The sequence below is a fragment of the Sinocyclocheilus anshuiensis genome, unplaced genomic scaffold (assembly GCF_001515605.1).
Source record: "Sinocyclocheilus anshuiensis isolate Anshui unplaced genomic scaffold, SAMN03320099.WGS_v1.1 scaffold481, whole genome shotgun sequence".
NCBI classification, from domain to species: domain Eukaryota; kingdom Metazoa; phylum Chordata; class Actinopteri; order Cypriniformes; family Cyprinidae; genus Sinocyclocheilus; species Sinocyclocheilus anshuiensis.
Window position 1 is genome coordinate 2,568,525 of NW_015539907.1, and position 22,033 is coordinate 2,590,557.

The 22,033-nt window shown below is 37.7% G+C and overlaps 1 protein-coding gene across 3 annotated transcripts in view; it reads left to right on the forward strand.

The window, feature by feature from the left end:
- pias1b (protein inhibitor of activated STAT, 1b) overlaps positions 1-18,631 on the forward strand; it is a 23,199-nt gene extending 4,568 nt beyond the window's left edge. Inside the window, exons 2-14 of one of the 3 annotated variants that reach the window (XM_016483254.1) lie at positions 4,318-4,762; positions 8,853-8,937; positions 9,258-9,305; positions 9,669-9,759; positions 10,058-10,201; positions 10,290-10,395; positions 10,651-10,724; positions 11,073-11,233; positions 11,646-11,776; positions 14,726-14,912; positions 15,190-15,329; positions 16,019-16,059; positions 16,247-18,631. In XM_016483254.1, the coding sequence (XP_016338740.1) occupies positions 4,318-4,762; positions 8,853-8,937; positions 9,258-9,305; positions 9,669-9,759; positions 10,058-10,201; positions 10,290-10,395; positions 10,651-10,724; positions 11,073-11,233; positions 11,646-11,776; positions 14,726-14,912; positions 15,190-15,329; positions 16,019-16,059; positions 16,247-16,573 (1,980 nt within the window). In that variant the 3' untranslated portion in view covers positions 16,574-18,631. The remainder of the gene's footprint in view (positions 1-4,317; positions 4,763-8,852; positions 8,938-9,257; positions 9,306-9,668; positions 9,760-10,057; positions 10,202-10,289; positions 10,396-10,650; positions 10,725-11,072; positions 11,234-11,645; positions 11,777-14,725; positions 14,913-15,189; positions 15,330-16,018; positions 16,060-16,246) is intronic. The other 2 variants (XM_016483256.1, XM_016483255.1) reach the window with 2 other exon arrangements.
- The last annotated feature ends 3,402 nt before the right edge of the window (positions 18,632-22,033 follow it).

Below are 22,033 nucleotides of genomic sequence, written 5' to 3' on the forward strand. Positions count from 1 at the left end.
ATAAATATTGAATAAAATGAGAATATTGCTTCAGAATAAATCATATTTGCAAAAAAAAATAAAAAATAAACACACACACACACACACACACATATATATATATATATAAGCTCGATACCATAGAGCCCCCCCACATAACAAATCCCAATTTAACTCCTGCATAAGGCAATAAATAAGATTTATATTCCGCTTTTACTCAAAACTCACTTTAAACCACCATCGAGTGTTTGTAATAACAATTCCAATTGCCGTGTGTGTTTTGGCCATGTATTGTTGCTGAAATTAAATATGTTTAGAGCAGCGATCATGGAAGAGAGAGCACAGGCAGACAGCGCTAGAAACTGCTAATGCTCATCAGTAAATCAGTGGAAAATTAATAGAAATTATGATTCTGTCTGAGCTATGCGTTTTAAAACGAACACGCACTAGTGTAAATGTAGCTAACAGATGTGTAAACTGAAGACTATTTGAGCTTTATTAAAACTATTTGCACTGATTTTTTGTTAGTTACATTTTGTTCCCTTGTGCAGAGTCTTTGAGTCTGTATAAACATCAACAAGCTGAAAAATAAAACCAAAGTTTTTTTTTTAGATAATGTAAATCTTGTTAATATAGATTTCATAAAATTGGTATCGAAAAAAGTATCGTTCAGGAACCGGTATCGAAGTCAAGGTATCGTATCGGTATGGAAAATTTTTGAACGATACCCAGCCCTAATTATTGTAATGGCTATTAAACAGTGGATCATGTATTAAAGTATAGCAACCTGCAGGGTTCCCTCGGCCATGTAAACCCATGAAATAACAGGGAACTTTCATTTCTAAGCTTGAAATGAAATGAAAATCTAAAGTCATGTAAATTTATATAAGTCAAGTCACCTTTATAGCATTTTATACAATATTGATAGTTTCAAAGCAGCTTCACGGTAATAAACAGGAAAATAACACTATTAATGTTACAAAGTTATTCACTTATGAAATGAATACAATTTCAGCTGCAAAGCATATCTGAAAAGACAAGTGTCATTATTCAACTCAATAACTCTCAATGTTGCAAAGTTCATTAATCACCAGATCTATCTAGAGGATGAGTCAAATTATTCATTTGAGGGCCCTTTTAATATGTTAGTTAAATGCAGTCTTTTTTTCTAATACGGGGTGGCCAACATTGATCCTGGAGAGCCACAGTCCTGCAGAATTTCGCTCCAACCCTAATCAAAAAACACCTGAATAAGCTAATCAAGGTCTAAGCCTTACTGCAAAGCTAAAAGCAGGTGAGTTTTTATCAAGGTTGGAGCACAAATCTGCAGGACTCTGGCTCTCCAGGACCGACTTTGTTCTAATATTTTCCTGCAAGGCGTCTTTTTCTTTATAAATTTATAATCTCTCACTGTGGATTAAAAGTTAGAAGAACTTTTTTCATGACCTGTGGTACTTGTTTTCTAGCTGCTAGTTGATTTAGTGAAAGTGAAGTGACGTGTGGCCAAGTATGGTGACCCATACTCGGAATTTGTGCTCTGCATTTAACCCATCCAAGTATGGTGACCCATACTAGGAATTTGTGCTCTTTATTTAACCCATCCAAGTGCACACACACACACACACCTGGGGAGCAGTTGGGGGTTCGGTGCCTTGCTCAAGGGTCTGACCTCAGTCGTGGTATTGAAGGCGGTCGTTAAAAAGAAAAACCACCTGGCGCTGCGTGTTCAGCTCCACCAGACTAAATCCGTGGTCTCCTAAAGATCCAGAATGGAATAGAGCATCCGCATTCTATATTTAAATCCTTTCACACACCTTGCTCATCTTTCGCATGGTCATTTTTGAACTCGCCGCAACTGACACGAAGAAAACACATGTGAGGTCTGAGGTAAAAATGTAGTTTCCGCCCAGATAAACTTTTAGGAGCTGTACCGTTTAGTTGACTAGTCGACTAGATCCGCACATCCCTAATATATATATATATATATATATATATATATATATATAAAACAGAAAACAGTTATTTTAAATTGTAATAATATTTCACACAATATTACTGCCTTTATGAACATAAGACGCTTTATTTTTCCCTACCGACCTCAAACTTGTGCAGGTGGACTCAGCCTGTAGCTGTGAAAATTCATGAGGTTTAGGATTCCTTAGAATCGCATGAAGATGCCTGCTTGCTTAATCATCTGGAAGGTTTTTGCACAGCTCAGGGTCCACTTCCTATTCCTTTGTCTTCACAGGGTTATTAGGCCCTCATGAAGAGAATGAGCTCATCCTAATAAACCGTTTACTTAAGTGTTTGCTCCTTTCTCCCTGATCTCTCAGCTCCCTGTTGACTAGGGGCTTCAACTGTTGACCAAGAGTCCAGACTTTCAGACAGGTTGTGGGATATTCATTTGCTTTTAGAAGTATGAAAGAAAAACTTTCTGAAACCATGCTGGCTATGATTTACCAGAAAGATCAGGCTTTCCCATGGGTTCTTCTTGAATCACCAAACTTCTTGATCTCTTCTAGGTTTACACTGGGGGCCATTCCTCACTACAATAGGATGAGAGCAAGAGGTCTCATCATTTGTGTGCACCGGCAGTGAAGCCGTTTATTTGTGTTGAGAGGTGGGGTGGGTGGAAATTAATAAAGAGTGTTTGTGTCAGTATTTGTGTGAACAGTCCAGTTGGCACTTGGCAGTAAACTGGGGAGGGGACTCTGGTCTCTCCGAGGTGGAGAAATATGAGCCTCTGCTGGTCTGTGGTTCTCTTGTTTTCCCTGGAGCTGTGCTCCACTGCTTTTGTTATGAAAGCTCACTGGCCCAGGCTCAGGCTTGATCTTCCCTTCCCCCACTATTGCACCCTCCTCGCCTCTCTACTTGCCCATAGATTTTAATAGAATCCAAATGCCGGTACCACCAACACAGCCCTTTATAGTCTCAGAATATCCATGCACATGAGAAGTGGCTTTGATCCCACACATGTAGGTGTTAACGTTTACACATGTGGTCAAACGCTGTACATGAGGACCATCATAATTACAGGTCTGCGTCGCAAACAAAACAACACAATGCAAATGTTACAACCTAAAAATCCTTCAAAAACCTGACTTGATCTGCTTTTGGCAAACTGAACTGATTGTATACATGCCAAATTTTCTCAAGGAAAAAAAAAATCTCAACTAATGCTGTAAAATATACATGATGAGAGTCAATTGGTACTACATTACTATAATATTGAAGGTTCAATTTTTTTACAATAATAAAGTTATAGTTACATAATAATATTTCTACTTCAATTAGTTTTTTTTTTTTAAATATAAACATTTAAATGGTGGCTGTCATAACTTGATGGATTTATACAAACATAAATGAAACATTGAAGAACAGTAAAAATTATAATGAATATGTTATATGGTGCATATATTAAGCAAAATGCCCCTCTCTACAGTTTCTTTTTCTATCTGGCTGAGTTTATGGGCACCGAATATGTTTTTTCTGAGGTAAAGTTTGACGTTATGTGACATTGTTTACAAGCCGTTATATTGACGTCTTTGCGCAGCTGAAACACAGATTGAGCGATTACATGAGACAGGATCCGGATTGTAAAGTTCTTTCTTTTAACTTACCTTCGGATGTTTAGTCATGTTTATGTTGTGCTGAAACTGGTATTAATGTGGAGGAGATGATTCAGTTCACGTGCGCCTCGCACTGCCGCGTCTTTTGAACTGAGGAGCTACAGCGATCTGTCACTCCACATGAAACGGCGCCAAAACGGCATTTATACTGTAATACAATGGACAGTATTTGAAATCTGAGACTTTTGTTTCATATTAAAAGTACCAAAGCACAATGCTTATTGCAATTTATTGGATGAGAAGTACCCTTCAATGTTCTGTCCATTAACTGAAAAAAAAAACAGGCTAGACTAATTGATTCTTGGGATTTAAGAATCAATATCGTTCAGTAAAAATGAGAATCGATTAATATCGAGATATCGATATTTTTTACCCAGCTCTACTATTTTATTTCATAATTTCACAATATTACCGTCTTGGTGTGCTTTAATTAATATAAATGCAGCCTTGGTGAGCATAAGAGACTTCTTTAAAAAACATTTAAAAAAAATCTTTTGAATGGTTTATGTTGTTACTATTTATTACTATTTTTACCAACAAAAAAAAAAACAATTACTCAACTATTTACGCTATTTTACTCAACCATAGGTTGTTTCCTATGCAATGTGTATTATTTTTTCAACCTATGGAACGCACAAATAAAAAAACATTTTTTTTTGTTTTGTCGATTGCATAATTTAACTCCTGTTTCTTTATTTTTTTACAACAGCAAATGGTGATGAGCCTCCGTGTCTCAGAGCTTCAGGTTCTTCTAGGATATGCAGGCCGCAACAAACATGGAAGGAAGCACGAACTCTTGACCAAAGCTCTACATTTGTTGAAAGCCGGCTGTAGCCCTGCCGTGCAGATGAAGATCAAGGAGCTCTACCGCCGCCGCTTCCCCACAAAGATGGTGTCCCCGACAGACCTCTCCCTCCCTGGCATACACTCCACCACTGGAGGGGCTCCCGCAGGCCTGCCTGCCAGCCTGACACAGCTGGGATTCGATGGGCATGGCTCACCGTCTCTACTACCTGTCGCACTGCTTGGGCCGAAGCACGAGCTGGGCCTGTCCCATCTGGCCTCCACCCTTCACCCAGTCCATCCAGACGTCAAGCTCCAAAGGCTGCCATTCTACGATGTACTTGATGAGCTTATCAAGCCCACCAGTTTAGGTGAGTAATAGGAATGATCTCTAACAGCTGACTGTTTGATTATTAAGGTTGAATAGTGCTTCTACAGTAATGAATTTAGAAATGCAGCTTTTCAGAGATTGTATAGCATGGTAAAGCCATTTCCAAGAAATTTTGTCTCTAAAGTCATCTCCTTTGAAGCATCATTCTTTGTCCTGGATGAACATTAGCAGTTTTGTTAGCAGACTTTCTGATGCTATAGAGCAGGGGTTTTCAAACTGTGGGTCGCAGAGTGGGACAAGGTGGGTCGCACAAAGTCACTTGGCTACAGATAAATTTGCATTTCAATGACACACACACTCACACAGTTGAGTGTAGGGCTGCACGATATACCAACATTAATTACGAATTGCAATATTCTTAGTGAGATTTTTGAATAGCAATTAAGTCTGCGATTTAAAACATGCATTGCGTGTTTTAAATAAAAAAATACTTTGTCTTTAAAGCGTTAACAGATTTTTTTTCTTTTGTTTAGTAGCCTATAATTTGGCCAAAATCTAGAAAATATGATGCTGTATTGGGCTGTGACAAGCGCAGCGGGTTAAGATACCAGATTTCTTCCTGGGGTTTTTTTCTTTCTTTTTTGAGTAGAAAACGCTTTACTTTATTACTATTATTAGGCTATTATTGTTATTGTTATTATTATTATTATTATTATAGGCAAAGGAAAAAGTTTAAAAAATAACATTATTAACCTGTATTTTTTTCTAGGCAAACTGGTTTCGGAACAATAATACAGAGGAATGCAGGAACAGAAACGTTAAAATATCGATTCTGCTCTGAGTGAACCGATTGGATTTTTTTTTTTTTTCGTTTTCAAGCCCTGATTAGGACAACCCACTATTACTAGTCGATTTTGAAAATCTGTATTTTTGTACATCCTTTAAAAGCAATGTAGGCCTCTTATGAAGACTTCACCTCCCCCACCTATACAAACATAAAGGTGCTCTTCAAGTGATTTATGGCTTATCAGATTGGACAAGGGCCACCTGTGCTATATTTAGTCGTCCAGCTCCTGCTAAGAATAAAAGGCCAATATCAATGGAAAGGATGTGTCACTAAGCACGGAGGCTGTGTTAAAGCCTTTTTGCTTTGATAGTTATCTTGTTAGCAGGTTTAAGTGTTATGTACTTTTTCTGATTTTGGTCTGTGAGATGTTCACATAACTAGCCTTAGTGTTCTCACTTCAGGACATTTATGATTATTATTATGTGGATTTTTTAAGTGCAAGCCTGTCATTTTATTCTTTAAAAGAAAATGAATGCCAAAGTAAACACTCAGAATATATGTATTTAGACAGTTATGCCAAACGGCATCAAAAATGAATTGCAATGAGTGCAGTTTGAATCAAATCTAGGGTCTTAACCAATGCTTAGCTCATTTTGGAGTGTGGAAGCAGATTACCTTATTTCAAGTTTCATTTTCTTACAAGCACTCTTATAGAGTTCAATTTATGTGCAGATTGCCATATAATAAGTGCTTTTTGCTATTTAAGGCAAAGAACCCTTTAACATCAAATTGCTTTTCAAGCAACTTTCAGGAAACAATGATCCTTCTCCCATATTGAGTTGAAGCCCCTAGGATTGAACATTCTTTCTAGGTCAATGTGATGAAAATGATTGGTGAATTTTGAGTTGTTTGAGCTAAGAGAGCAACCAGTGTTGATGGATCTTGTGCGCACCAGAGAATTGGCTCACTTCCTCTCCTTCCTCATGAGTACAGATTAATCATCTGCCAGCTTCTCACTGTTAAAGGGATAGTTCACCCAAAAATGAAAATTTGATGTTTATCTGCTTACCCCCAGGGCATCCGAGATGTAGGTGACTTTGTTTCTTCAGTAGAACACAAATTATGATTTTTAACTCCAACCATTGCAGTCTATCAGTCGTATAATGCATGGCAATGGTAACAAAATCTATGAGAATAAAAAAACATGCACAGACAAATCCAAATTAAACCCTGCGGCTCGTGACGACACATTGATGTCCTAAGACACGAAACGATCGGTTTGTGTGAGAAACCGAACAGTATTTATATAATTTTTTACCTCTAATTACACCACTATGTCCAACTGCCTTGAGCGCGCGCACGGAATCCGGTGCGTGAGGTGTTTACGCGCTCTGGCATAGTTTACGCAAACGCCGGAAGTGATCTCGCGCGCGTATACGTCACTCATTGTTTACACAGTGCACAGTCATTGCGGAAGTGTTCCCTGCCACTGTGAAGATCTAAAGATATTTAGACGTACAGGTCATCACAATGGAAGACGATTTTGATATATCAACAGACCACATGGATTTTTTTGCCCAACCGTATTTATTTGAACCAGAATACTCAGATCAAGAACTCAGAGAGATGGAGGAAGCATCTGCTGCAGCAGCACGTCTTCAAGCGTCAGAGAGACAGAGATCTCTTCAAAAGTGGTGGTGTTTTTGTAGTAAGTGTTGTGAGATGCCAACAGAAGTGGAGAGCATCTGTTGTCACGAATGGAACATAGCAATGCCACAACTACAAGACGCCGACGAGGACATTGCCGAGGGTGTCCCATCACACACCTGCCTGACTGAAGATCCAGACTTTTCTCCGCTGTTGAACCGCAGCGTTTTGCACGTTGTGTTTAGCTTGCCACGTATAAACTGGAGGCGACATCCAAGGCCAGAGGGACCCAATGGCACGCTGTCAATAGAGTGAGTAATGTGTTGCATTTCTAATATATTGCAACGATTACAGGGGTGCATATGAACAAATGAGTTGGATTGAACAATCCGGATAAGCGCAAGTAAGTACCATTTTGATTAGCCGTCGTACCTACAATGACTGTGCACTGTGTAAACAATGAGTGACGTATACGCGCGAGAGATCACTTCCGGCGCTTGCGTAAACTACGCCAGAGCGCGTACACGCCTCACGCACCGGATGCCAACAAACCGATCATTTCGTGTCTTAGGACATCAATGTGTCGTCACGAGCCACAGGGTTTAATTTGGATTTATCTGTGCATGTTTTTTTTACTTTCATAGATTTTGTTACCATTGCCATGCATTATACGACTGATAGACTGCAACGGTTGGAGTTAAAAATCATAATTTGTGTTCTACTGAAGAAACAAAGTCACCTACATCTTGGATGCCCTGGGGGTAAGCAGATAAACATCAAATTTTCATTTTTGGGTGAACTATCCCTTTAAACTCTCTCCACTTTTAAGTGGAATAGATTTTCCTCTTCACATGACTACTCAAGTGGTCATTGTGCAGAAAACGCACCCCTTATTTCAGTCTCTTTCATTGAGTTCAGCCACCTGTGTGTGCGGTTTGGAGCGCCTGTAGAGGTGCAGATAGAGCTTCCTCTTATCTCTCTCTCTTGCTCCTGAAACCCTTGCTTCATTTAAGGAGATTGGGTTATGTAACCCCAAGTTATTTTTAGCCATGTTGTAGAGTTTGGCTTTGAACTAAACTGCACAACCGTTTAAAGTAGTTCCACAGAAAAGGACCAGCAACCTTGTGTCTGTAACTGAGATGATGCTTTGTTATCGGTTTGAGATAATAACTTTACTTACTGTTGGTTGCTTGGTCAAGGATGCTGTCAAGAAATATGCAAATATATACTATATAACCAAAAGTATGTGGACCAGCAGAAATTATTTACATTACAAGGAAGCTGGTCCTCCCTAACAGTTTCCTCTTCAGTAAACACACCAGACTTACTAAAGCATTTCTTTAGGACTGTAAGGAACAGAAAAGCCCCTCTCCAAACATTTGCTACAAAGTTGGCAGCATACAGTTCTCTAAATGTCATTCGTATGCAGTACATATTTTCGAAATTGCTACATAAATGACTAGTTGGTAAGCTCCCTGAACTGATCTTTTTCGTAAGACAGTCACATTTAAATGGTAAACACATTGAATTCCTTGTTATTTGTATCCGTGTAATATGATTGTAGCAATGAAAATGTCTCACTAGCTTGGCTGACCTTTCCTTCACAGAGTTCTTCGAGTCTCATCACTGTCATTTTATCAATAGAGCGATGGGTTCTCCATCTTTTGTAATCGTCTCCTCTCTTTTTGTTTTACAGCCTCAGACAGCAGTCAGAGGTTTCAGGAAACATGTTTTGCATTTGCACTAACGCCTCAGCAGGTTCAACAGATTAGCAGTTCAATGTAAGTGTGGGGGGGGGTATTAAATTACATAGTTGGACAAGGTAACATGGTTCAAGTGCTTGAAATACTCTAACTAATTTTGAGCTTGTAATAAATTTGAACTAAAAAAGCTATTTCAGCCAGAACTGAAACCCTGCTGAATTTAAAATAGCTGTTTAGCAGTTTATCTTGTCTTCTTAGATATCTTCCTTTTGTTCTTACATAGCAGACAATAGTGCTAATCAAACGTGCCCAAGCGAGCGATCCTGTAGAATGTCTGGTATGCTTTTCTCTCCTAAGCTCTATCACATTCCTTTACTCCCACCCTCTTGTCTTGACAGGGACATCGCTGGGACCAAATGTGACTTCACCGTGCAAGTACAGCTAAGGTATGTTAAGACAACAGTTTCCCACAAAAGATCCTCAATGCTCAGCTGGACTGGAAACATGCAGCAAAATAATTATTTAAAGAGTTTTTTTACTTGCCACCATTGTTTAATGTTTTGTGTTATCACAAAATCTTATGATAATGTAAAACTTAGTGTTTACCATATAAAATAGCAAATTCTTTGCTATTGAAAGTGTTGTGCGGTTGGATATGTGTATTTGAATGTGTTGTATCTATTTTCTGATTTCCTGTGTTGAGGCTAACCTACCCCCATTTTCGTAGTTTTCTTTTGTTTGGGTTTCTGAGAGAGTCTTGGAAATCTTTCCCACACATTCCTAAAGGAATCTCAACACATATTTTTCAGGTTTTGCTTATCAGAGACAAGTTGTCCTCAGGAAGATCATTTCCCACCCAACCTATGTGTGAAAGTGAATGGAAAACCCTGTAACCTCCCTGTGAGTCTGGCTTTATTTTTGGTCACAAATCACCAGGAATCTTTCAGTCCATCTGCTAATGACAGACAAATTGTTTGAAACAATGATAAACAGTATACTCGCATTTAGTCATTTTGCAGACGCTTTTATCCAAAGCGACTTACAATTTCCTTACAATTTATGGTGTGAGGAAAATATTTCTATTACTATTATAACTATTATATTACTATTATAACAAAAAATATTTCAGATACAAACATTTATCTGTAGTTTATTGTTTTATGTGCTAAACTCAATGACGTTTTGTGGTTGTCCTCAGGGATATCTTCCCCCAACCAAAAATGGAGTGGAGCCAAAGCGGCCGAGCAGACCCATCAACATTACCTCCCTGGTTAGGTTGTCTACAACAGTTCCCAACACCATTGTTGTGTCATGGACGTCGGAAATCGGAAGGGTAATGAATGTAAATCTGTTTGAAATCTATTTCTTGATGGATTTAAAATTGAAAACCATCATCAGAATGTGTTTTAAATACTGTGTTGTCCATACAGAGTTACTCCATGGCAGTGTACCTGGTCCGACAACAGTCCTCCTCAGTTTTGCTACAGAGACTACGGTCAAAAGGCATTAGAAACCCAGACCACTCAAGAGCACTTAGTAAGTTAACTCTAGACTTATAACAGTTGGATTGAGCCTTTATATAGCTGAATGTCTTCCACTTCAAGTATTTTGGAACATTTTCGCTATTTTGTTTAATTAAGTGATTATCAAAATAAAATGTTTTTCCAATAACCTGTAAAGTTACAGAGCTTACTTGAGCTACCTGTTAGCAGTGTGTGGATATGATGGGAGATATTCAATGTTGTGAATCAAGTGATGTGATTGATTCCATGTTTTGTGCTTTGTCTTCAGTCAAAGAAAAGCTTACCGCCGACCCTGACAGTGAGATTGCCACCACCAGTCTGCGAGTCTCCTTGCTCTGTCCGGTGTGTAATGGACCCTCAACCCTGAATAAAGATTTTATTCTCTTCAAAGGGTTCTGTTAAACCTTTTAATGTTCCTTCGGATACAATTGCATTAATCATTTTGTCAGAAAAATTAAACTCTTTCTTTTCACCAAGGCCACTGAGCCCTGCTTATGACTCTCTGACTTCCCATATTGTGTTCTTTGTCAATTTAATTATTTTAAGCGATTGAGAATAAACCACAAGCTAGCAGTTTAGAAATAAGATACTACTGTATAGTCATCATTCAGTTATAAAATTTGAGAGCAATATGTGGCCATATAATGTATGCTGATATGTGTCTGAATCTGTGTGTGTGTAAATGAACAGCTCGGAAAGATGCGGTTGATGATTCCCTGTCGAGCGCTCACCTGCTCACACCTGCAGTGCTTTGATGCTACGCTCTACATCCAAATGAATGAGAAGAAACCCACCTGGGTGTGTCCGGTGTGCGACAAGAAAGCCCCATTTGAGCACCTAATTATTGATGGGTCAGTGCTGCTCTCACCTTTTATACCTGTGATTGTGGGCCATCTTAAATCTACAAACACTCCTGTAATTGTTTTTTGTTCTTTTTTTCTTTTCTTTTGAAGTACCAGTCATTTCCTGTGTATGAGCATTTATCACTAACATTCAAAAGTTTGGAGCTGGTAAAATTTTATTTTATTTTATTTTTTTAAGTATAGTAAAACATTATAAACATCTTTATTTTCTTTCTTCACACGTACTTACTTCAATTCAGTTTCAATTCACAATCAATTTAATGCATCCTTACTGGAAAAAGTGTATTATTTTCTTTAAAAAACAACAACTTTTGAACGTTAGTGTATGCCGGCAAATTGGGAAAAGTCTTGGGAAAGTTATGTGTGTGGTTTTTTTAAAGGTATGTTTGTTTCTGTATAGGTTGTTCATGGAGATCCTGAGCAGTTGTGTGGACTGTGATGAGATCCAGTTTAAGGAAGATGGTAATTGGGCTCCTATGAGATCCAAGAAGGTGGTACAGGAAGTGTCAGCCTCGTCAAATGGCATTGAAGGTATTACAACAAAGACTGTTATATTTGTTAGGAGTTATGGAGACAATAGACAGTTGTGTCTCAGTCCTGTAGTAAAAATTTTACACATTTGCACTAGGGGTGTAACGGTTCACAAAATTCACGGTTCGATACGACACAGTGGTGTCACGGTCCGGTTCGGTACGGGGGTATATTGGTTACGTCGCAATGTTGGAAATATTTCTGTTTTAAACCATGAAGGCGAGCCAATGGATATATCACACACGAGCAACGTGCAAACTTTGCGCAAGAGTTATGCCGGTGAACATCTTAATCTCAGTCAATTCACTATGCAGAAAGTAAAAACGGACTGACAGCGTGATGATGGAGCTTTCGGCATCTGACGCTGCATATTCTCTCAGAGATCTACTTCAACGTGCTGATAACGGTATATAGCTAACTGTTTTAATTTATTCCCTTAATATTTCTAATATTACATGGTGAAAAAAAATTAGAAGAAACATATTTCATGTTAAAACAGGTTGTTTTTGAAAGTCGGTGCTTGAAATAAAAGCTTTTTATTTCATAGATTTTTATTGATGACTTTTGATGATTGGTGTTAATATTTTAATTGTAAGCCTATAATTCATTGTATAATAGACCTGTTTTAAAATAAAACATTTTTTAAACATTTTAATCGGGGAGTAAATAGCCTAGTCTTTTGTTATCCTCGCAGCACGTCAGTTATTTGTTAATTATTGTGGGGCAAATTAATTGTAATTTTAATTTGATAATAAAAGTAACTTCATAATAGGCATTAAGGGCTGGGCGATATAGCTAAAAAATGTATCAACGATATGTTTCATATCGTTCGGTATTGATAATTATTGACATTTTTTATAACCTTTTTTAAAACAAAGCAATATACATTTTTTTTTTATTTAACCACTGTATTTTTAAATTAACCCAATTTATTGAGACAAACAACAAATATTTTTTGTTTTAACAGTCAAACACAAAATAAAAATTAAACAAATATCTCGTTTCTAATGTTTTATATGCAGATTAAATAGGTCTTAAGGAAACTTTAGGCTTGTTTCCCGAGGGCACAATGAGCAAAATAATGCAGCGCATTAAATTCAATGCAATGAGCAAAATAATGCTGCGCATTAAATTGTCAACGCAAGGAAAAACGTGCATTACGTCTAAATTAACTCATATAAATCAAATATAATTTCGTAAATTGCATAAACAATTATGTACAGAACAGCATCATGTATTTATGCATTGCTTAATACAAAGAGCCGAATCGCCCATCACACAGATTGCCTTTAAAAACATTAATTGTGGATTAAACCTCCACAAATTCGTGACGTGTTTTCTAAAAGTTTAAACTGTTTTAACTTTGCATGGTGAGATGCAAGTGCAGCAGTCATATTTGTCTGTCTAAAAAATGCTCTGAATTTGCGTTCTGTGTGAATGGCTTGGTTTCGGTTTTAACCTAATCAACATTTTCTACGCATTGAGCTACTATATTTCTCTAATATTTTGAATGAATAACGCAGCAGCGGCACGTCTCGTGGGCTAGACTACAAAACATTAAAATGCAACAACGTCACTTACATCATCATCACCGCATCTTGTGCTCCACTGATGACGCTACCTGAAGCACACCTAACATTTGATTGTACTATTTTTGCATTCAAATGCAAATGTTTATTTTAAATTTGACATATATATAAAAAATAAATAAATTCACAATCCCCTCATCACAGGCAGGCACAGCACTCAATTCAGCATGTGTTTGTGTGTGTTGTCTGCGGCACTCATAGAACATGCCTATATCATGCGCTATATCGAACATTTTTTCTATCGTTATAGAAGAAGGTGTACCGTCGATAAATATCGATACCGTTAATAAAAATAAGAATGTAACAGGCCTACATTAATTGGAAATGCCAAATATCTTAATATTGCCAACAATTTATGTTTTTGACAAGATCTCTGGCTATCGTCAATACAAGATCATCGTCTTTCGACGCAACCCAACCCAGCAAGGGGAGGTTATTGCAGGGCCTTTCGCAGTGCGTGTCCTGCGTGCCCATCCGCTAACGTTATGCCACTGGGCAGACACGTTGCCTGTTACATCATTTGGGCTACCTTGTTGAGCGCAGTGGCACTGAGAAGTCTCAGGTTACGCATGTAACCATGGTTCATTGAGAATAGGGAACGAGACGCTGCGTCCTCTAGAGGGCGCTAGGGGAACGCATTCAGCGTGACCGGTGTCTTAAGTATGAATGAAAAAACGACATTGACATTGGCAGGGTGTTTATTTTAAATTTGACATATATATAAAAAATAAATAAATTCACAATCCCCTCATCACAGGCAGGCACAGCACTCAATTCAGCATGTGTTTGTGTGTGTTGTCTGCGGCACTCATAGAACATGCCTATATCATGCGCTATATCGAACATTTTTTCTATCGTTATAGAAGAAGGTGTACCGTCGATAAATATCGATACCGTTAATAAAAATAAGAATGTAACAGGCCTACATTAATTGGAAATGCCAAATATCTTAATATTGCCAACAATTTATGTTTTTGACAATATCTCTGGCTATCGTCGATACAAGATCATCGTCTTTTGACGCAACCCAGCGAGGGGAAGTTATCGCGGGACCTTTCACAGTGCGTGTCCTGCGTGCCCGTCCGCTAACGTTACGCCACTGAGCAGACAGCACGTTGCAGTGGCACTGAGAACATTATATTTCACACACTTTAAGCTCTTTTATTTTCCAAATGTAATGGGACTAGTCCAACGGATCGAATCGTTCGGTTTGTAATGCGTACCGAACCGAAAGCCTCGTACAGAACGGTTCAATACGGATACGTGTATCGTTACACCCCTAATTTGCACGGTACAGTATTAAACATAGTAAGTACATGGTGATTCAAGGAGGTCTGTTTTTTATGCTTCTCTCTTGAAGACTCGTGTCGGTCAGTTATGTCAGACCACAGAAACAGTTCGTCCCACAGCAGCAGCAGTAGCAGTAAGAAAGTGGAGGTGATTGACCTGACACTGGACAGCTCCTCAGATGAGGAAGATAATGACGAACCTTCACCTAAAAGAGCCTGTCCATCTCTATCACCAACCTCCCCGCCTGTCAACAAAGGGTAAGAATTTATTTTTCATTTATTTTGAACAGTATATCTATTGTTTTAACATTTAAAACCCAACAAATGTTTTTGTAAAATGCTTTAAAAAGTAATATTTAATATTATGGTTTATTATAAATGGCAGTTTGATTTATATTTTGTCAAATAAATTCACGTTCAAGTGTGGTTTTATAATTGTTTTGATAATATTTGGAGCCATTGTATTTGTTACTTCAAATATTATTTTAATATCTGACTAGTTTTCCTAATTATTTTATGTTATATTTTGCTGCAGAGTGTTAAATCTGCATCATCAGGCATCTCCACTGGCACGAGCTCCCAGCATGCCAGCAATGGAGACAAACTACATCCCTCCCCCTCCTCCTCTCATCCAGGACTACCATCACTATTACCACACACCCAGTGAGCTCTCAGGTACTGTCATCATTTCAATAATAAAATATTTTATGTATTGTTCGTGCTGATTTGCCTGCGTTGTCACTACCGTTCAAAAGTTTGGGGTCTGTAACATTTTGAAAGAATTTGAATTGAAAATTCTTGCAAGGCTGCTTTTTAAAATCACAAATACAGTAAAAACAGTATTTTGAAATAGTATTACTATTTTAATACACTTTAAGATGGAATATATTTCTGTGATGGCAGAAATAATTCTAATTTGCTGATTTGGTGCTCGAAAAACATTTCTTATCAGTGTTGAAAACGGTTTGCTGCTTAATATTATTGTGAAACCATTTTTTTTTTTCAGGATTCTTTTAATAGAAAGTTCAGAAGAACAGCATGTATTTGAAATGGAAATCTTTTGGAAAGTTTTTGGAAAGGCTTTACTTCCACTTTTGATCAATTTAATGCATGCTTGCTAAATAAAAGTGTATTTCTTTTTAAAAAATGACTAACCCCAAACTTTTGAAGGATAGTGTAGTTGTCGCTGATTGTAATCCATTATTTGCTTTGCATAATTTAAACATATTATTTGTTCATGTAATTTTGTATATTCAATCTAGGATTTCAAAGTTAAAGGATTTTGAAAATTTGTTGTAATTAAAAATGTCAAAATATTTCGTAAAAAAAAATTATGCCAAACAACTTATTTTCTTGTTCTGCAGATCTGAATTTTTTCTCATTTTTACAAGGGGACAATCACCAGGTAGGTTCACCCTCTGATGCAGCAGCTAGAGGGCAGCATTGTGCTCAAACAAACTAAACTCTGTTTAACCACATCTGGTGCCAAACTAGATGGATTAGATGCACTAGGGCCTATATCTGACTGAGAGATAACATTTTTAATTAAACATCAGCATAGCCTTAAGTTGTTCATCTCTACTTCTCCACAGCATTATAACATGGTCATGGCCGCTGCCGCGGCAGCCTCGGCTTCTGCGTCAGCGTCAGAAGACCACGAGCTGCTGCTGAACCACTTCATGCCCTACGGTTCCTCTCAGCTCTTCCTGGAGCAGTCGGGGACGCCGGCGAGCAGCTCGCTAGTGCCAGCCAATGGCAGCGGGGGCAGCAGCAGCGGAAGCAGCAGCAGTCTGGTGTCCTCCAGCAGTCTGAGAGACAGCCACCCACACAGCAACGTGTCCCGCTCGCGCTCCGACGCTGCCGCCGCCGCTGCGTCCGTAATATACGGCTCCATCCCCGACGTCATTTCACTGGACTGACCACGCCGGGGGTCCCGCAATCGGACAAGCCTTTATCACAAACAACAGGAGGACGCGGAAGGAGCTTTGTGCACTTGTGGTCGGATTTAGATGTGAATAGAATGGAAGGTGGGGAGAAAAAAAAAGAGAACAAAGACTTTTGTAAAGAGAAGAATAAAATTGCTGTGTACAGAGAAGAAAAATCTATTTTCAGTTTTACTTTTGTATATAAACAATAGGACGCTGCCTACCCAGTGAGTGACTTCAGTTGGTATTTTCTCCATGGATACTGAAGATGTTTTTCACTGCTCTATGTTGTTCCTTGATTATCTTATTCTGTACCTTTTATACTTTTTGCTATTTTATTTCACTTCAAATAATTATTTCAGTCAAAGTAACAGAATGGCAGTCATCGTTATCATTTTATTTTCTTTCCCTCAGCCATTGTTTGATCAGCGAGGGAACATCAAGTTATTTAATGCCATTATCCTGTGCAGGTAATTTATTATTGCTTTTAAGTTATGTAGGATGTATGCTGTACAGAAGCATTCCCTTATGCCAATACAGAATCTAGCCACGACATGCTTGAAGAGTTCGACAGAGGTCACGTCTTATTCCAGTTGCACATTCTTTCTCATCCATCACCACATTAAGTATGTAAGAAGTGGAGTTTGGTTTCAGTGCCCAGATTTGCTGGTTAGTACCTGAGGTAAACTCTTGTACTTTTTTGATGTTGTTTGTCTGAACTAAACCTCAAAAGACGAGGTGTGGTTTGCAAAAACAGCGCTGAGGGTATCAGACGCTATAGCATACCTCATTTAGTTTGTTGCAGATATGACAGAAAAATAACCAGAACGATGTTGCAGTAGCCGTAGTGCAGATGTTAATTATTTCCTCAAGACAGGAACCTTACAGAAGTGTAATATCCCTCGCCAGCAGACCTTAGGATCCCAATTTGGTCCCAAGATTCCAGCTATCGAACACCAGTTGACAGCTTTGTGTAAAAATGGCTAAACGCACTTGCCATTTCCATTTGGTGTCGTTATTCCATTTTAAATGTCGAGAACGCCATGTATGAAATGTCATTTTCTCGAGGTCTGTGTGGTTTGGGCTTCAGGTGGGCTACAATTTATAGATTTTCAAAGTGTGCTTGGAAGATGACCTTATTGCAACAATCTGTGCTGTCTGTTTTCGTCTGTTTAAAATTGAATTTATTTATTTTATCTATATATTATATTTTTACTATTTGTTTGATCACGCATTACTTTCATGCATTTATTTCGTAATTATTTCAAGAGCTCTTAACACTTGCTTTGCATTGTACAAGTAGCTAATTACATGTCCTTGTCTCTCTTTCTCTCATATTTGTACTATATGAGACATCTGAGGCACTAATTCCACAATCATACTTGCTGTCACATTCAACTTTGGTTGAAATTAAACAGGATAAAAGCCAGCTGCGTGTGCACATCCTCTAGCTGCATTGTAATGTGACATCTGTTTGTCATTGATTCTCGTGCATTAAAAAAAAAGGTTGTGGAACAGCTAATGTTAGGCCTGGATGAACATTAGCACACTTTTAATCTCTTGATGACAGCCAGTACACAAAAGAGTCCACTAACCTTTCTAAATGAGTGATTTTTGTCTTTCTAAATGAGTGATTTGCAAATTAACAATTGGATTGATGAACCCATGCTTGTTTAATTTATATATTTTTACCTTTGCACTGAGTTACTTGATAGCACACAAAATTGAGACAGCCGTCATTCTACACAAATCTCCCATTCGACATTGCACTGAAATCATACATTTCATGTGCCCACTGATCCGCTATGTCCTTGAAATATACCACTAGACAGTCAGTCTGTTATAGCTGTACCAGTAACTGGCAAGTATGAACTCTCTGCCTTAAGTTCTTCTCTTACAGTATGGTACTCTATGAGAGAAATCATTATGTACAGGAAACCAATACCAGTTTGTACAAAATATATGAATTATTTATTATTTGAATTGGGATACATTGTTTACTTAATGAATGTTACTTGTTTATGTAGAGAGCGGTTTAGCTGTAATAAAACAAATACATTAAAATCTTTTCTATTTCTGTCTTATCTGTATTTTGGTCTTTTTGTTTGACCTCTGGTTGCAGAAAGAAGGTTACTTTCTATGCTTTTTTCAGGGTGTAATGAAACCAACTCTAACAATGAGAAAAAAAAAGGTTATTTCTTAGTTGTGCATTGGGTGAATTATTATTATTTTAAACTGTTAGAAATACATTACAGGTGCTAAATCACTATCACACAGAAATTAAAAATAGCCTATGTTTATAAAAAGGACAAAATTTAATAAAATGACTGTTCGCTTGGGGTTTTTGATTTGATTTGCGAAAAGCTGGTATTATTTAAATCGGTAGATTCTCTTGATTCATTTCATATTTATTAGCACCGAAGGTGCGTAGGCACGTATTGTATCCGTTGGCCGTCGCCGCCTCTTTCTTCTTCTGCTCGAGTCTATGGCAGGAAATTTATGAAATTTGGTACACTGATAGAGGACAGTCTCATCATTAACCACAGCAAATTTGGTGTCTCTAACTCAAACTCTCTAGCGCCACCACTTGTCCAAAGTTTCACTCATATTTATGCTAATAACTTTTGAACCATAAGGTCTAGAAGAAAAATTTGTTTTCTTCTGAATCCTTGGCTCATGGCAAAATTAAAAATTTGTAAGGTCAAGATTCTTCTGAATTTTTTTAATAGTTTGAAAAACCTCATTTTTTAAAAACCATCCTAGATAGTTTGTCTGATTTTCACCAAATTTGGCTCCGATTATCTTCAGACCATGCTGGCAAAAAGTTCTAGAATTCAAGTTCATCCATCAAACCGTTCTCAAATAACACATGAACGAATTCGACAAAGACCACGCAAAAATGGATGTGAGGCTATATCTCCACAACGGTATTGAGACCAAACTTGGTGTGTGTTATAATAACCATGACCTGAGGCTATCTGCACAGTTTCGGTGCAGTGCCACCTAGTGGTCAGGAGATATGAAAAAAGGCTATTTTTGCTAATAACTTCTGAATGGTTGGGCCACAAACTGGTCACAAAAATGGTCTCTTTAGATTTGGTGCAGCATGCCGAGTCGAACCATACCCAATTTTCCCATGTCAGCCATTTTGGGTGTCGGCCATTTTGGATTTTGTTGTAAAATGTTATATTTTACGAATGCATTGGCATATCATTACGAAACTCGACATGTGTCTTCAGCATCATGCCCTGATGGTACTGAAGAAGTTTCAGAGCAGTGCCACCTTGTGGTCAAAAGTTATAATTACATTTTTTTTAAATGATAACGTTTGAATAAATTGGCCTATTGTAATGAAACTTTATATTCTCAATATATTCTACGGGTCATGCCGAGAACATAGATACCAATTTTGCCATAGTCAGCCGAACTTCCGGTCCACCATTTTGTTGAAAACCTAATTTTTCGAACTCCTCCTAGACCGTTGGTCCAATTTTCACCAAATTTGACTCTTTGAATCTTCAGACCATGCTGGCAAAAAGTTAAGGATTTTGTGTTGATAGTACACAAAAGGTTATTGTTTACCGCATCACCGAATTTGCTGGAATATGATGCCAAATTGCATCTGAGGCTGTATCTCTGTAAAACTTTGACATATTGACACCGAACTTGTGCCATTGTCACCTTACACTGACCACGCCACATCAAAAGCGATTACAGCGCCGCTTATTGGTCAAAAGTGATAAACCATTCATTAACCATTAATAATGAAATTTCCCAAAATTCGAATAACTTTTGATTGCAGTAGCCTATTGTAATGAAACTGGTCTCAACACATTCCTTGGCTTATGCCAACAACATAGATACTAATTATGCCATAGTCGGCTGAACTTCCTGTCCGCTATTTTGATTTTTGTTCAAAACCTGCTTTTTTTTTTAACTCCTCCTAGACCGTTTGTCTAATTTTCACTGAAATTGAGTCAGATCATATTCAGACTGTGCTGACAAAAAGTTATGGATTTCGTGTTGATAGACAAAGTCGTTTTGGAGGCATTATGCCAGACAACGTCTGAGGCTGTATCTCTGCAAAGCTTTGGCATATTGGTACCAAACTTTGTATGTGCCATTGTCACCTCACACAGAACACACCACATTGATTTGATAACAGCGCCACCTATTGGTCAAAAGTGATAAGCCATTAAATCACATTACTAGTGGTTGTTTTTATGATTTTTCAGCCATTTTGAATAAAATCATCTTAAAATGGCTTCAGTTACTCATTGCTACAGTTGGTCTGATGCTTGCTGCCTTGCTTGCTTCTGCACTGCTTGGCCCCTTAATTGCTGCTTGCAGCTTTATTTATTATGAGTAATTGTTCATCACAAATGAACGCACAAAATCTACAACTATAGTAAGCACAAACACTTTTTATGCTATATTTATATATTATGTATTCATATAATATTTTTTATAATATTCATATAATATTTAATTATTAATAATAATTAAATTAATATTTATATATTTCTTTATTAAATATATAGAAATATATTTGATGTTTTATGAAAGTTTATGGACTAATTGTAGATTTCTAAACCACTTTCAAATGAATATGGGAATATTGTCAAAACCATACAAGGTTAAATCATAGATTTTTATTTTCAATTAAACTTTTAAATTAAAGATATATACACTAAACAGGGGTTCTCAACTCTGGCCCTCGATGTCCACTTTGCTGCAGAGTTTACCTCCAACCTTGGTCAAACTCTAGTGATCCTGAAGCCCTTGATGAGCTTGTTCAGGTGTGTTTGATTAGAGCTGTAGCTAAACTGCAGGAAAGTGGACCTCTAGGGCCAGAGTTGAGAAACCCTGCTGTAAGAAATCCGTAAAAATAGGGCAGATGTTTTACCTGTAATTTGAATTTTGTAGTGCATTGCGTTAGTTTTTTTTTTTTTTTTTACAATAGCGTTTTTTTCTGTGATATTCTTTTATTTCTATATAGGAGTACTTTCTGTTGAGGTTCATCCGAGTTTAGGTAACGAATAAACGCAGTAGCTTTTTAAACAGTTTTTGTGTTATATTTGTGCTGTCTATGTATAATCTAATCAAAATAAGTTTCCGTGCTTCATCGAATGGTGATACTGTGAATGTGCTCGAGAAGCTTACTGTTGCCATGATGGTTACATCGCTAACGCTGTTACTGTTCGCGAGCATCTCTTTACCGCCAGGAAAAATTATTGTAATCTAACTTTTGTGATCATTGAAATGTTTTGGAACCCCACTTGAAACGCAGATATAGTCAGACCTACTTATGCATATAAAGACGTACTTAAATCCCCTCCCACATTCCCAAGGGTTTAAACCCCCACAATTCCCACCAGCTGACATACATGTCAAAACTCTCCAACCAATCTTTGCTCAGCAAGGGCGGGTAATACCAAAACGTGTGTATCTATG